Genomic DNA, 13,723 nt, shown 5'->3' with positions numbered 1-13,723 from the left:
GACTTGCACTGAATCCAAACCAGGATGGCATTCTAAAAAAAACACACAAAGTGAACCTCCCCTTTTGGTTACTTTTTTTGGTAGCATGAATACCAAACTTTTTCAATCACCTTAAATGGTAAAGTCCCTTCTTCTTGTCTCTACTCCATCCGTGACACACACTCTCTTTTGGCTTAAAAAAAATTTTTTTTTTTTTTATTGAATCATAAAGTACATGCTCTCTTCCTTTCCATAGCATTCATACTCAAAAAGGGGGGATCCTGATGAAAAACACAAAAAGATTAAACGATCGTTTTCGACGTTTCAAACACCCTGGATGATCGTTCCATTGAAAGGAGAAGAACAAATGTGGACCAAGTCAGTGAAGTCAACTTTAATCGAGTGTCACAAAGATCTTCAGTTTTGCATTCCGAATGTTCCATTGGCTTTGAAAAAAAAAGATATTTACAATGCTAGTGAATTCCATTCACTATTTTTTTTTTTTTTTTGGGTAAAATTCCATAAATAGAAAGAAAGGATGTGAAAAAAAAGAACGATATAAAATAGTCTTTTTTAGATCCATCTCCATCCTTCTTATTGGGTAAGATCAAGATTGACGTCTTTTATTTGTGGCAAAAAAAAAAAAGATAAGCAACAATGAAAGCATAGACATGGTTTAAAAATAGACGTAAACGTTCTAAATAAAAAATAACAAATTGGGTTCGAATACAGAAATTTTTTTGATTGTCCGTGACTTAAACAGCCTTCACCTTCTTCTTTCCCCTCTCTTTTTTTTTTTTTAATCGACAGCCTACTTTTTTTTTTCCTTCTTTGAAAACACACACACACCCCCTTTTTACCCCTTCTCGTTCATTGACCCACTAAAAAAAAAGAGAGTGAAAGAGGATGCTTCCACCTTTTTTAAAGCATGATGTAAATAGTCGAACATCCAACACTGAATATATTCCAAAACATAGAAAACCCAGTCAGACCCATTCCGAATTGCTCTCACTCGAGTTGGGTTCCGTTCGAAAGAAAAACAAATATGCCAAAAAGCCGAGTCCGACACAGAGCCAGCGATCGAAATGGCTCAAGTTCTTCTTGGTCATCCTTGGCTTATTATTTCTTTTTGGTTACATTCCATTTTTCCGATTCATCAAGGACACGCATCAGACCACCGTACGGCGTTATGAAGAAGTCAACATGGTACGGGACCAGGTGATACTGTATCGAATCATTGGCAACGATCTCCCTCCTCGACACAAAGAAGGCCAAACCCTTTCCAACCTTCAATTCATCTTGGACCACGAACCCAGTTTCCCCAACACACGCAAGATCTTCTTGCTCAATCGTATCATTGATCCCGTCAGTGAAGCCACCATCATTCGGTTGCTCGATCGATATCAGATGGAGTACATTCGTGTGCCTTTTGATGAAGCAGAGTATGAACAACTCGATTTCCAACTCGAGTCCTTTCCTGATCCTGACTTTCTTCATTCGGATGACTATCGAAGGTATTCCAAAGTGGCCAAGCTGAGAGCACTGGATTATACATACCATACAAAGAATCTGTATGCCATGAACAACGTAAGTCTCCCCTCTTTCCCCTTCTGTCCTGTCCTCACCTCTTTCTTTCTAGAACGGTGGACGCAATACGGCGATTCAACACGGTAAAAGTATTCCAAACGCAAAATGGATCATGCCGTTTGATGGCAACTGTTATCTGAGCAACAATGGTTTCAAGGAGATCACCAGTCAGCTCGAGAAATACGGCAAGGACACGAAATATTTTGTGGTGCCCATGACGCGCTTGTTGAACAATTCAGTCTTGCTGAACAATTTGGATGAGAGACCCAAGACACCCGAAGAACCTCAGATTATATTCAGACATGATGCCACAGAAGAATACAATCTCAACATGCGTTATGGTCGAAGAAGCAAGGTAAGCAACAACCTTTTTCTTTACGAGACTTATTTTCTTTCCTAGTTGGAATTACTCTGGCGTTTGGGCGCACTGGAAAATCGCAGGCTGAATCGACCGACGGTGCCTTGGGAGCCGATCGAACGTCCGTACAGTAAAGACAAGGGCAACTTTAAAAACATCGGTTGGGTCTTTCGACTGTTTTCGGGCAATCCACAGCAAGAAGAGAACAAGAAGGAGGCATCCTCGATCCGAGCCTTCAATCGACTGCTGGCCATTCAATCTTCTCTGGACAGCTTGGATGAGACGATCGCCCGCCGTACCTTTCATCATGACAACCTGTTTCTGTACAGCGACAAGGAGATGAGCAGCGTTCGATACGAATTCTGGACGAAAAACGCCGACGTGGGCCGGACGGTGGAGACGCTGAGAGCCGCGGCCGACAGCATCCTCCAGGACAGCACCCGACGGCTGGCCCCGATCTCGTCCGCCACCGACAAGGAGGACGGGATGCCGTTTGAGACCGTGCCCGAAAAGGACGAACTGGGCCCACTGTCCCAGAACGTGACGATCCTGACGCTGGCCAACTACTTTTTGGGCAACGAGAAATACGGCCGGGTGGCGGCGAATCTGATCCGAGTGCATTTCCTGAACGAGTACGCGGTGGAGGATGAGGAGGACTACAACGCGGCCCGTCGTGTGCCGGACGACAGCCACCTCCTGGACTTTCTCTCTGACCAAGGCTATTCGTTTCCCAGCCTGAGCCGTGTGCCGCATGTGGTGCCCAAGTACAGCAACCACCGGATCCTGAACACGTCCGACCTGACCAAGACCGACGTCTCTTCCCTGCTGGACTGCATCCGGATCCTGCGACGCATGCAGGTCCTCACCCACAAGGAATACATCGATCTCCAGGCCATCACGGCCGAATTTCTCGAGTACCTCGTCACCTCGCCCACCGGCATCCACCTGGCCCAGATGACGGATCATCGTGGGGTGCTCTATGATCTCCAAGTGACCGCGATGGCGGCCTTCACGGACGACGTCCGTCTCTTCCTGCGCGTCGCCAATCGCTGTCGGATGCGGATCGGCAAACAATTTGACGATCAAGGCCGTCAGCCGTACGAGGAGAGCTCGACCCAGAGCCGTCTGGTCGCTTCGGACCCCAACCCCAACGTCGAATGGCGAGCCCTCCTGCACTACCAAACCCTCAACCTCCAATACTGGACCTTGCTCACCCGCAGCATTCAACATACCGCCATCGCCAAGGACATCTGGCACTACACCGCCGCCAACGGAGGCTCGATCTCGCATGCCGTCGTGCAGCATCTCAAACGCTACGCTCAGGTCCTCGACGGCCTGTCCGAATCCGACGCTCGCTTTCTCTGCTCCCGTCTGAGACCCTTGGCTTACATGGCCCAAGCCGCCTTTCGTCCTCCGCCCGCCCAGATCCAGGACTCCCTGATCTTGCGTCGCATCGAACAGGACCGCGCCTGGCTAGAGGCCCATGTCACCGACTTTGGTCCGTTGTGGACGACAGAAGAAGAAGACGATGTGTATGAACATGAACTTTTGAAATTAATTCAGGATGATAAAATCAAGGGAAGATTGGGTATTCCTCCCTTCTGGATGCTTTCCTCCATCACCCCCTTACCCTAACCCCCCCCCCTTCTCTTTATATATACCTTTCTTTTGTATTTAGAAAAAAAAAAAAAAAAAAAAGAAAAAAAAACCGTTTATTCATCATCAATTAAAAAGTCTTTAATTTCATTTAATAATCTCCTCTCTCTATTTTGATCCACCACACGTTCAGCCACCCTGGAAGGTAAATGCTGCAGGGTCTCGGGTTGATAGTCTTTGAGATCCACTTGACAACTATAACAGATCGACAGGTTCACGTCCATCTTTGGGTCATGACACCCTTCCTCTGAGGACGAACAACACGATCCACTGCCACAACCCTCGTTTTTCTTTTCCTCCTTTTTGGATCGAGGGACCTCGGTGACCGTGATATGTTTTCGCCAGTCGGCAATGCCGGTTGGATAGGGCCTGTAGAAAAATCGAGATGAGAAGAGGAGTAGATAGAATAGGGGACTTACATCAAACAGAGCGCACACGATCGTTGATAGTCCATGTCTTTTGAAGGCGTCAGTTTCAACGTCGTCCGACAGACGGTACTGACGGTACTCGGAAACTCCCGTTCGAGACGGTTGATGAATCCCTCCGTCAGACGATCGATCGAGGACTTGGCGGGCATCATCGTCCCAAAGTTATAGGGAGGCAGGAGGAGACGGTGGATGCCCGAAAAGTAATTGTAGAGGCCGATCTCTTTCGACAGCATGTCCTTCATCGGCCGCATGATGCCGACATCAAACGTGAGCTCGTTATCGACACTGATGTCCAGCGGTAAACTGTAGCCTCTTCCCTTGGCGGTCCAGGAGATCATCTTGATGGCCTGACGGGTGGCCGAATCGCCAAAGAAGATGTAGGTGCATCCCTCACGACGGGCGACGGTCAAGAGCATGTCCATCTTGATGTGCCACAGTAAATCTTCTTTGGCCGTCGTCTTCTTGATGCTGCTGAACAAGGCCTGCAGGGATCGCTTTCGATCCGAGGCGGTTTCCTTGGAGGCGCACTGCACCCAGTGTTCTATCAAGCGTCAGTCTCGGTCTTTTCTCGTTCTTCACGTACCATAATCGCCGTTTTCTACACCTGCGAATGATCGCAGGGCCTTGGTGTCCGTGCTGAACGGCGGACAAAAGATGTCGTCCAGTCCGTGGCTGATGAATTCAAAGTTCGGATAGTGTTCCTCGATCCTTTGACGCAGCAGGTCGGCTGAAGAAGGGTTCTGTGAAGAAGGTCAGCGACGGTGCAACCATGGCTTTCACTTACCATGGCATCAAACAGTGGACTTTCATCAATATGACACACGATCGCTTCAGGAACCACTTGGATCTTTTTCTTTTCGTTCGGTAACGTATGCATGATGTTCTTTGTCAAGTGAACCAGGGCCCTAAAAACAATCAGTGAAAGAAACAGAGGAACAAAAGGATCCTACATGGACGAAGGGCCTCCTGAACAAGCCAGTAACACTTTTCCCTTCTTTCTGTTTCCGTTTCTCAAACGGATCAGAATCGATCTAAACTTTCCTACAAATTGAAACATAAAGCATGTCCTTCTTGTTCTTAATATCTGACAAATAAACCCCACTTCTCTTTTCTATTTACTGGCAATAATACGCTTGTCGAATGTGAAGTGTTGGATTATCGGTTCTACATTTACAACATTGATCTTTGTTTGACTTTGCCATTGTAAGTATTCGTTTATTAAAAAAAATAAAAAAATAAAAAATAAAAAATCTTTAAATGGAAATCATCTCAGCCACGCAGTACTTGCAGAAATGAGCCAATGATAGAGAGAGACAAAAGTCGTAGCCACTCGCTTGCAACATTGACTTTATCCATCCCACTGACCTGTGTAAAACGTCGTTGCATTCAAATGGATCCTTGAGAGAACTTCTTTTTGAATTTGCTCCTGGGCACAAGGACAGCCACGAAGAGGATGGTTTCTTTTGGAGGTTCAGGGAAGAAAGGGTGTGACTAAAAAGGGGATTGGTATCTGCTTATCATGAATGATGTTCATCCTAGAGATGCACTCCCAAAGAAGACCTCACACATGATAACTGACTTTCTATCCCAATGCACTGGAAGCAGCTAAAGAGGATCACAACGCTGCTTGATATCCTCTCTTTCCATCTTGAAAGGTTGCTTTCTGTCAGCAACTCGACGGGTGTGTGTGTGGCCTTGAGTCCATCTTTATCTGAACATTTTTCTCGTCATCCTTTGATAGAAAAGTGAATGAGATAGGCTAGACTGATTTGAAAAAAAAAAAAAAAAAAAAAAAAAGCAAAAGCTCTTTCAGAGTGAACAAGAGGGATTGGGCTTAAGATCTTTCAAAGGCCGAATGGAGAGACCTCTTCCCAAAAAGGAAATCATGCCATTCGTTGTTGTAAAAGACCCTTTGGAACGCATGGTGCCTGCCCCCCACCTTGGGCTTCACATCCTCTGCCTCGGAAACACAAGGAAGAGTGAAGAGGATGGGAGAGACAAGAATGAGGAGCGAGTGTGGTTACACGCAAAGGTCTATTGTCCATGTGACGCACTCTGGACTCTGAGTGAAAAGAGATGCTCATGTGTCTCGATCCGAATCTGTCTAGTTCATCAGCATCTGATGTGAGAGAGAGAGAGAGAATGATTTAGGATGGCATGATGTAAATGGGTTATTTATTATTCATAATAATATGTATCATAATAGTAATCATAGTGAGGTAATCTTCTGGCAGAGTTCTTTCTTTTTAGCTGTCTGTAATACAGTTCATCTTCATTGTCATCCAAAGGGACATGACTCATTGACTTTCGTCTACGAGGGTATTTTGGTATATAATAAAGATCTACAGGTGGACTGTCATATTCCGCAGTGAGATGAGAAGGAAGTGGAGGATGTGGAGGATAATAATAAGCACTGTAAGGTATGGGTGGTGGAACCCTGCTGTATCTATCCTTTGGTGGATAAACATCTGCACTTTTATTATATCTTTGTCTCTGATACCCTTCTGGTGGTGAATGATGACCACTTCTTCTCATCACGGACGGCGTACTTGACGATTTCAATTCATCCAAAGAAAGTGACTGAAGCATCCTATCTGCCATTTCATATAACCTAGTCGCCATCTCCTTTACATCCTCTGCCGTATCCAATTTCTTTTGACAAAAACATTCTTCCTTTTCTTTACCCTTGAAACTATCCGATCGTTCTAATGGAGGAGACAGCAAAGAAGATTTCTTTCTTTCCAAGGCTGGTATGGGTCGTTGTGGTCTGGGTTCTTTGATGGTGATGTGTGTGTTTGTGTTGGGCTTTGGAGGCTTTTGATTGACATCTGCATAACCCAATTTATCTTGTAATTTCTTGGTTTCTATATCTTCTTCAAAGGACATTTTTTTTTAATGAAAAAAAAAGAAGAGAGAAAAAGAGACGCACGTCCCCCATTACACATCCAGTTACAAATGATCACAGGATGCTTACTTTTGGAAGCCTTGTGTTCACTTGCCTACTTGCACATGATACTCACTCAGTCTTCTTTTTGCTTACTAAACACACTCGTTTTTAAAATTGGCATGTTGCTCAATTCATAACGAATAAAAATCCTTGCTTTCATACCGTCAGCTTACGACTGTCTCTTTTTTTAAGCAGACAAAAATAAAAGGACGACTTTTCGATTTATATCAATCAAAGGGAAATCTCAAGTGTTGAACCAATCTGGTCGCAGCAACCCTAAAAAGCCCAAGGTCGTCAAAGATGGATAGGAAGGATAGCCTGAGGTGATAGAGTGATTTCGTATCTATAATCGTTTCAATTCGAAAATCATGGTGGTTCAATAAAAGAGAAAGCCATAGAACAAAGAAAGCAAAAGAGGGGAAGGAAGAAAACAAATGAACAGTAAAAGAAAGCAACCTGTCACAGTCAATTCAAAAAGATCACTTTCCCATCAACGCAAACATTCAAAAATGTCACTGAAAGAATAAAAAAAGGTTTACTGATGCTTTATGACAGAGTAAAAAAAAATGTCTCCGTCCTTTTTTTTTTTTTTTTTTTTTTTTCAAAAGTTTAAACTTTTTAAAACATGTCCATTCCCTGCAGTATTGGTTTATTACCAAATAAGCCTCCTACTGATGTTGGTAGTCTGATAGAGAAAGCCGATCTGGATGGCCATGACTTTGTTGTGGTACCTATTGCCAACCCTTCTTTTCGACGTGTTCTGAATGAAAATAACGAAATGAGTCCAGAAGAACATGCTGTTTGGAAAGATCGACCTGTGTTTGATCGTAAAGATTTAATATTAAATTCTGCAGGTAAACACGATTTCACAAAGATTTCACTGGTCCGTTTTAACTTTCTTTATAGAATGGTCTGGTAAAGTGTTGGGTCTCTTTTCAGATTGGATTCAATTAGATTCACCCAATCACAACATTCGTACTTGTTCTGAACTTGCTCTTAAACAAGAAGCCGAATGGGCTAGCCACATTAATCTCACTGGGATCATATTTCCCGTGCTTGACAAACAAGTGCACAACACAGCTCGCGTGATCAATTCGATTTCCACCACGATTTCACCTCAAATCTGTATTCGTGTCCCCCTCTTGCAAAAGGGTGCGGTCGAGGACAACATGACTTGGAAGACCTGGAACAGGCTCCGTACCTTGCTGGGACATAGCAATACAAAGGTGGGTGTCGCGCTTGAGCTGACTTCGGAACTCCCCTCGGATGAACGTCTGCTGGACATGTGGCTTGCTGAACCCGTTCGCACCCTGATCATTCCCGCCCATGTGTTTGTGTCGAACGCAAAGGGCCATCCTGTCCTGACAAAGCCTCATCAAAACTTTGTCAAAAAGTTGATTCATAAGCTTGAGCCAGACATCATCATCCACCCACCCTCTGTCGAACTGTACCCATCCGCCACCGATGCTTCTTTTAGTCAGTACATCCAATACCTCTACAGACACTTGCCCGAACCAGACGAAATCGAAAAGTTTGCCTCGGGTTATTTTGATTCCTTACAGATGCCCTTGCAGCCCTTGGCAGATAATTTGGAAAATCAGACGTACGAGATATTTGAAAAGGATCCAATCAAGTATCAGCAATATGAAAGGGTGAGTTGTTTCATTACTGAAAAAGATGGAAATGCTAAACATCGGATTCTTTTTTGCAACTTAGGCAGTCTATCAGGCTTTATTGGATCGTGTTGAATATCAATCAGATGTGGTCACGTAAGTCAGTGACAAGCGGTAGATAAAAATAACTCATCCTCTCCATAGTACGATCATGGTCGTCGGCGCCGGTAGAGGCCCTTTAGTCAACTGTTGCTTAAGAGCTGCCGAACACTCTCTGCGTAAGGTGCATATCATCGCATTAGAAAAGAATCCGAACGCTTATGTCACGTAAGGGAGAATGAATATAACAAAACGTGTTTAAACTTATGCTGGTTTAGATTACAAAATGCAAAGGCAAACGTATGGGGAGACAAAGTGACCTTGGTATTTGCCGACATGAGAAAATGGAAACCTAAAGAAAAATGCGATATCTTAGTGAGCGAACTCTTGGGTTCTTTTGGTGATAATGAGTTATCGCCTGAATGTTTGGATGGAGCTCAAAAATTCTTGAAAGGTAAATCCAAAAAAAAAAAAATAAAGGAGGAACTTGTCCTTGACCATGTTGGATAGATGATGGTATCTCCATTCCTACTTCCTACACAGCCTCCATTGCACCTTTAGCTTCTAGTCGATTATACAACAATGTGAATGCGTACAAGAGTCTTTCAAGCTTTGAAACACCTTATGTAGTTATGTTTAGACAAGTATGCTCACTGGCTGATCCTGAAGACCTGTGGACCTTTGAACATCCAAACAAGAAAGATATACCTACCGATGAGAATCCTGTCAACAACCTTCACAATGAAAGATACAGTCGTGCCGATTTCATTATTCAGCATGACATGATCATGCACGGTATTGCTGGATACTTTGACTGTTCTCTTTATAAGGACATCACCATCTCAATTAACCCAGAGACACATTCACCTGGCATGTTCAGCTGGTTTCCCATCTTCTTTCCTGTCCACCAACCTATTCAAATCACCAAGGAATCCATGGTTTCCATTCACTTTTGGAGATTGACAGATCAACAGAAGGTGTGGTATGAGTGGTCTGTGGCTGTAAACAACAAAGAAGGAGAAGAGACGTACGTGTCCAGTCTTCATAATCCTGGAGGAAGATCTTATTATGTTGGCTTGTAAACAACAATACGCACCATTCCTTTTGAAGCAATCTGTACACACACACACAAATATGCTTGCTGTATATTATTTCGCAAATAAATAGAGAATGCACACACCATATAATTTAAGATCTTTTTTTTTTAGTCGTAGCAAATGGATTAAACACAGTTTTTTGCTTCCAACCCCATTCGAAGAGATCCTGTTGTTTTTTTTTACATTGGTAGGCTTGCTATTTTATTTCAATTCTACAATTCATATCGCTCTTCGTTTTTGATAGCACCATGAATAACGTCTATTAAAAGAATGAGTATGCATCGGTTAATGATTGAAATCATACTTAATTCCTATCACGTCAATAGTAATAGATATAAATTGGCATGCCTAGAAAAGATCCTTCTTTAAAGAAATTAGTTTACTACTTATTCCAATGATTTTTTCTTGCCATTTTCAAATCTCGTCAAATACCCACTGGTTTCTTGATCCAATTATTGACTCTTCCAAAGTGGTTCACTCCTTTGACCAAACAATCCAAGAAACTCAAAGAAAGGTATACAGATATATGCCCCTCTTTCTATCATTACCGAGTCAACAAGATCAAGACTATGAATGGGGATGTTGTCCGTAATAACATGAAAACCCTTCATGTAGAGAGATACATCCATCCTATCCAACGTGTCGCTAATGAATTGAACATAATGACCAGCTGTAGTTCTTTTTGGTATAGCAGATACCGCATCTCCAAGCACATTTCGTTTTGTGGCGCCCACAACCTTTCTTTTGTATTTCTTAGCTTTCTTACGCTCACATTCATAACACCAAATGCTAAAACTCTACCGATAATTGTTGAGGAATCCCTCTCGCCAAAGGTAACTTTATTATTGCTTCAGCAAGAAAGATGCAGCTTTGCACATAAAGTCTGTCTTTTGTGAAAAGATTTTGATTTTTTTTTTTTCAAGATAATCATTTAGCAATGATACATTCATCATACTTTGGGCATTCGTGGTGCAGTGACATGAACGTTTACTACACATCCCGTTCGGAAGGTTTTGTTTGAACTACTGGTTTCTGCTGATGTTGTCTGTGAAAAGTGCAATAAATATGGATTATCAGCCAACAAGATAGAGGATAGATCCACCCAGTTCGAAACCAACATAAATAATACATGGATAGGTAGTAAAATCCAAAGATATTTGTTGAACCATATTCTTCAGCTGTTATTGAGAATTCATATTGCCCCTGGTAGAGAGAGATCAGCAGACAGCAACCCTTGAATAAAAAAAAAGGGGGGGGGGGATAAACAATAAATTGGCTAATGTCTAGCGCATCAACTTTAACAGTTGCAATATCAAAAAAAATACAAGGAATGCGTTATGTAATATCAAAAGTGGATACTCTAGAAAAGTTTGCAAATATGAAAAGAATAATATCCGTAACACTAATGACACAAGATGGAATACAAAAATACTACCTTGTCAGCAACCTATGGAACGACATTATGGATTTTATAAAGCTGATGTAACTTATATCATCTATTTGTATTGGATATAGACTTAGTACCAACCTTTATTTTATAACAGCATAATAAAAGTAGTAATAGGCTCCCGATCATCTAGTACACTCTCAGGATCAACTGTTAATGATTGAGAAGTATAAATGAGACAAGACAACTACTATTGCTACTACTACCGTTAATACTGACTCCTCAAGAAGACTTGGTTTTGAAAGCTGTTTGTAAAGACCTCATCTTCAAAGACAAAAGCGGTGAATGCAACCAGGATCATTTAAGAGACCATTTATCAGATGCTTTTTGAGCTGAATCAGTTTTGTCTTAATATAACAAATACAACCAAGACTTATTACCGTTCCACACTCTAACTAATGACATTTTCTCGTATTCCGATTACAAAAATTAACAAAAGTCTTTATCCAAATAGGTCATTCTCAAGACTATATACCTTATCTATCAGTGCTGTAGCTATCTATTAGATCCTGACTCGTGCTCTCAATCCTTTGATAAAAAGGGTGATGATAGTGCTCCCATTGCATCAGCAACCAAGTCTTGTCAAGTTAAAGATACTGTGCACAATTGCTTGTTTGAATTTGGCACTATTCTGGAAACATGCAATTCAAACAGTTTGAATTTTGCACGACCAATGGCTACCGTACCTAGTTTGGTGACAGATCGTCTCTTAGACTCAAGGACAAAGCAAACTTATACTGAAGACAGCCCAGTTCACAAGAACAAAGAACATTGAATGGTGAATTCATTATTTGATTCAATAAATAATATAAAGGCATAACAATAAAATATTTATAAAAATAATTAAAAAAATATAAAATTAACAACTGGTTAATCCTCCTCATCTTCACCCGTGTCAGAGCACTCGCTGTAATCATCTTCATCCCAGATGACTGGGGACAGCCATTTATCAATATCAACTTTTTTCTTTGAATTGCCGTCGATCTTATCGATGATATTATCAATATTCTTCGAATATTCATCGTATATATTGATAGTATCATCGATAAGATCCTAGAAAAATAAATGTTAGATCTGAATAGTGTAATGTAATAAAGCTTTCCTTTCATTTATATATTACTTACTTCAATGACGGCAAAACCGTCAAGCAACTTTGCAATGCCACCTTTACTCACCTGGTGGCACATGCGAGGGTAGCTAATTGATAGGACTTGCTGTAGAATGTAAACACCCCTATCAATTAGCGATAGGGAGAACACATGGCAGTCGATGCCCATAACCATAATGATGGGTATCTTTAAACCCTTTGGCGTACCTTGCAAACCTTGAGCCAGATGATTCAGGTGGCATTTGGCCGTTAAAATGGCCTTCAGCTTATCAGAGTAATATTTTGACTTTGTTGCAGCTTGAACTTTTGCAAATTCTCCATTGCTAATATCAACTGGACCTTTGTTAGTTTCGGCAATGAACCTTAGATCCAACTTGAAATCTAAGTTCAAGCGTTTGCATTCAGTATAGATTGTATCTCCCCTAACCAGAAGGGAAAGCCGATTAGCAAAATATAATATAATATTTATTATAAATTTCTAAGCTTTGTAGACTTACCACTGAAGAAATAAACTTTTTTTTGAAAAATGTTGTTCAAACAAGTATGACCAATATTTGACAACAAGAGATTGTTTGGAACATTTCTTCAAGTAAGCATCTGAAAGCATGTAAGAAGAGAGGAGATGTTGTTCCAAGCTTAAATTAACAAAAAAGTTAGTTATAAACTTTACTTGGTATTTTGATGTTTACATGTGGATGTATATTCTTTTAAATCTTGTTTCGCTTCTGCTGGTAGCATAACTTTTGAGATGCTTGGTACTTATAATATGAAAACAGCAAGAAGTCAATAGCTAATAATAACTGTTTGTTAAGTAAGAAAAAAAGGAGAGAAATTAATAATTTAGAATGAATCTGGATTATATAGTCTGACGTAAAATAATAAATAAAAACATCATCAGACCAAATACAACAGTACCCCTTACCAGTTGGTATCAACATTTGGGAGTTGCATAGAATTTTTATTTGACCAGTAGAAAATTTTAAATTCAATGAAACTTGTTTCAACCCAGTAGAAAATTTTGATCATATGAAAAATATTTGGTCAATATTATACATATCACAAAAACAATGGGTAAAAAAAAAAGCTTGTAGCTAAACTTACTAACTATAAACCTGTACACTTGTGGTATTTACACATGTAATAAAGTATTACAGTCAAACCTATTGAATTTGGCGTTTTCGAAAAAAATAAATGATGGATTCTTAAAAATGAATGACCAAAATAGAAAATTGATTGGCTGAAATAAAAAAAAAAAAAAGGTTTGTCCTTTTGGCTGTAGGCAGATGTCCTTAACTGCTAAGTAAAATTGGCGTAAAAACAACTTTTTAAGTGCGCTTTTTAGTCTTGAATTCAGATCTTATCCGTTTCTATCGTAATTCTATTCGTATACGCCAAATGTTAATG

The 13,723-nt window shown here is 41.1% G+C and overlaps 5 protein-coding genes across 5 annotated transcripts; 2 read left to right on the top strand and 3 right to left on the bottom strand.

The window, feature by feature from the left end:
- Positions 1–885: 885 nt before the first annotated feature.
- On the top strand, positions 886–3,559 carry RO3G_15010 (uncharacterized protein; the record flags this gene model as incomplete). The annotated part of the gene is made up of 3 exons (XM_067669594.1): positions 886–1,566; positions 1,619–1,921; positions 1,967–3,559. The coding sequence occupies 3 exons, from the start codon at positions 886–888 to the stop codon at positions 3,557–3,559; spliced, it is 2,577 nt and encodes an 858-aa protein (XP_067525695.1).
- Positions 3,560–3,995: 436 nt separating this feature from the next.
- On the bottom strand, positions 3,996–4,885 carry RO3G_15009 (uncharacterized protein; the record flags this gene model as incomplete). Its single annotated transcript, XM_067669593.1, has 3 exons — positions 3,996–4,549; positions 4,592–4,748; positions 4,793–4,885. The coding sequence occupies 3 exons, from the start codon at positions 4,883–4,885 to the stop codon at positions 3,996–3,998; spliced, it is 804 nt and encodes a 267-aa protein (XP_067525694.1).
- Positions 4,886–6,186: 1,301 nt separating this feature from the next.
- Positions 6,187–6,894, bottom strand: RO3G_15008 (uncharacterized protein; the record flags this gene model as incomplete). The annotated part of the gene is made up of 1 exon (XM_067669592.1): positions 6,187–6,894. One exon carries the CDS (start codon positions 6,892–6,894, stop codon positions 6,187–6,189), a length of 708 nt encoding a protein of 235 aa, XP_067525693.1.
- Positions 6,895–7,580: 686 nt separating this feature from the next.
- On the top strand, positions 7,581–9,749 carry RO3G_15007 (uncharacterized protein; the record flags this gene model as incomplete). The annotated part of the gene is made up of 6 exons (XM_067669591.1): positions 7,581–7,809; positions 7,862–8,607; positions 8,672–8,724; positions 8,773–8,895; positions 8,946–9,121; positions 9,178–9,749. 6 exons carry the CDS (start codon positions 7,581–7,583, stop codon positions 9,747–9,749), a joined length of 1,899 nt encoding a protein of 632 aa, XP_067525692.1.
- A 2,332-nt stretch (positions 9,750–12,081) lies between these two features.
- RO3G_15006 (uncharacterized protein) lies at positions 12,082–12,926 on the bottom strand (the record flags this gene model as incomplete). Its single annotated transcript, XM_067669590.1, has 3 exons — positions 12,082–12,264; positions 12,336–12,741; positions 12,817–12,926. The coding sequence occupies 3 exons, from the start codon at positions 12,924–12,926 to the stop codon at positions 12,082–12,084; spliced, it is 699 nt and encodes a 232-aa protein (XP_067525691.1).
- Between the last annotated feature and the right edge of the window lie 797 nt (positions 12,927–13,723).

Source organism: Rhizopus delemar, genomic scaffold (assembly GCF_000149305.1).
Source record: "Rhizopus delemar RA 99-880 supercont3.15 genomic scaffold, whole genome shotgun sequence".
NCBI classification, from domain to species: domain Eukaryota; kingdom Fungi; phylum Mucoromycota; class Mucoromycetes; order Mucorales; family Rhizopodaceae; genus Rhizopus; species Rhizopus delemar.
Note: the sequence above shows the minus strand (reverse complement) of the source record. Positions and strands in the feature narration are given on the sequence as shown.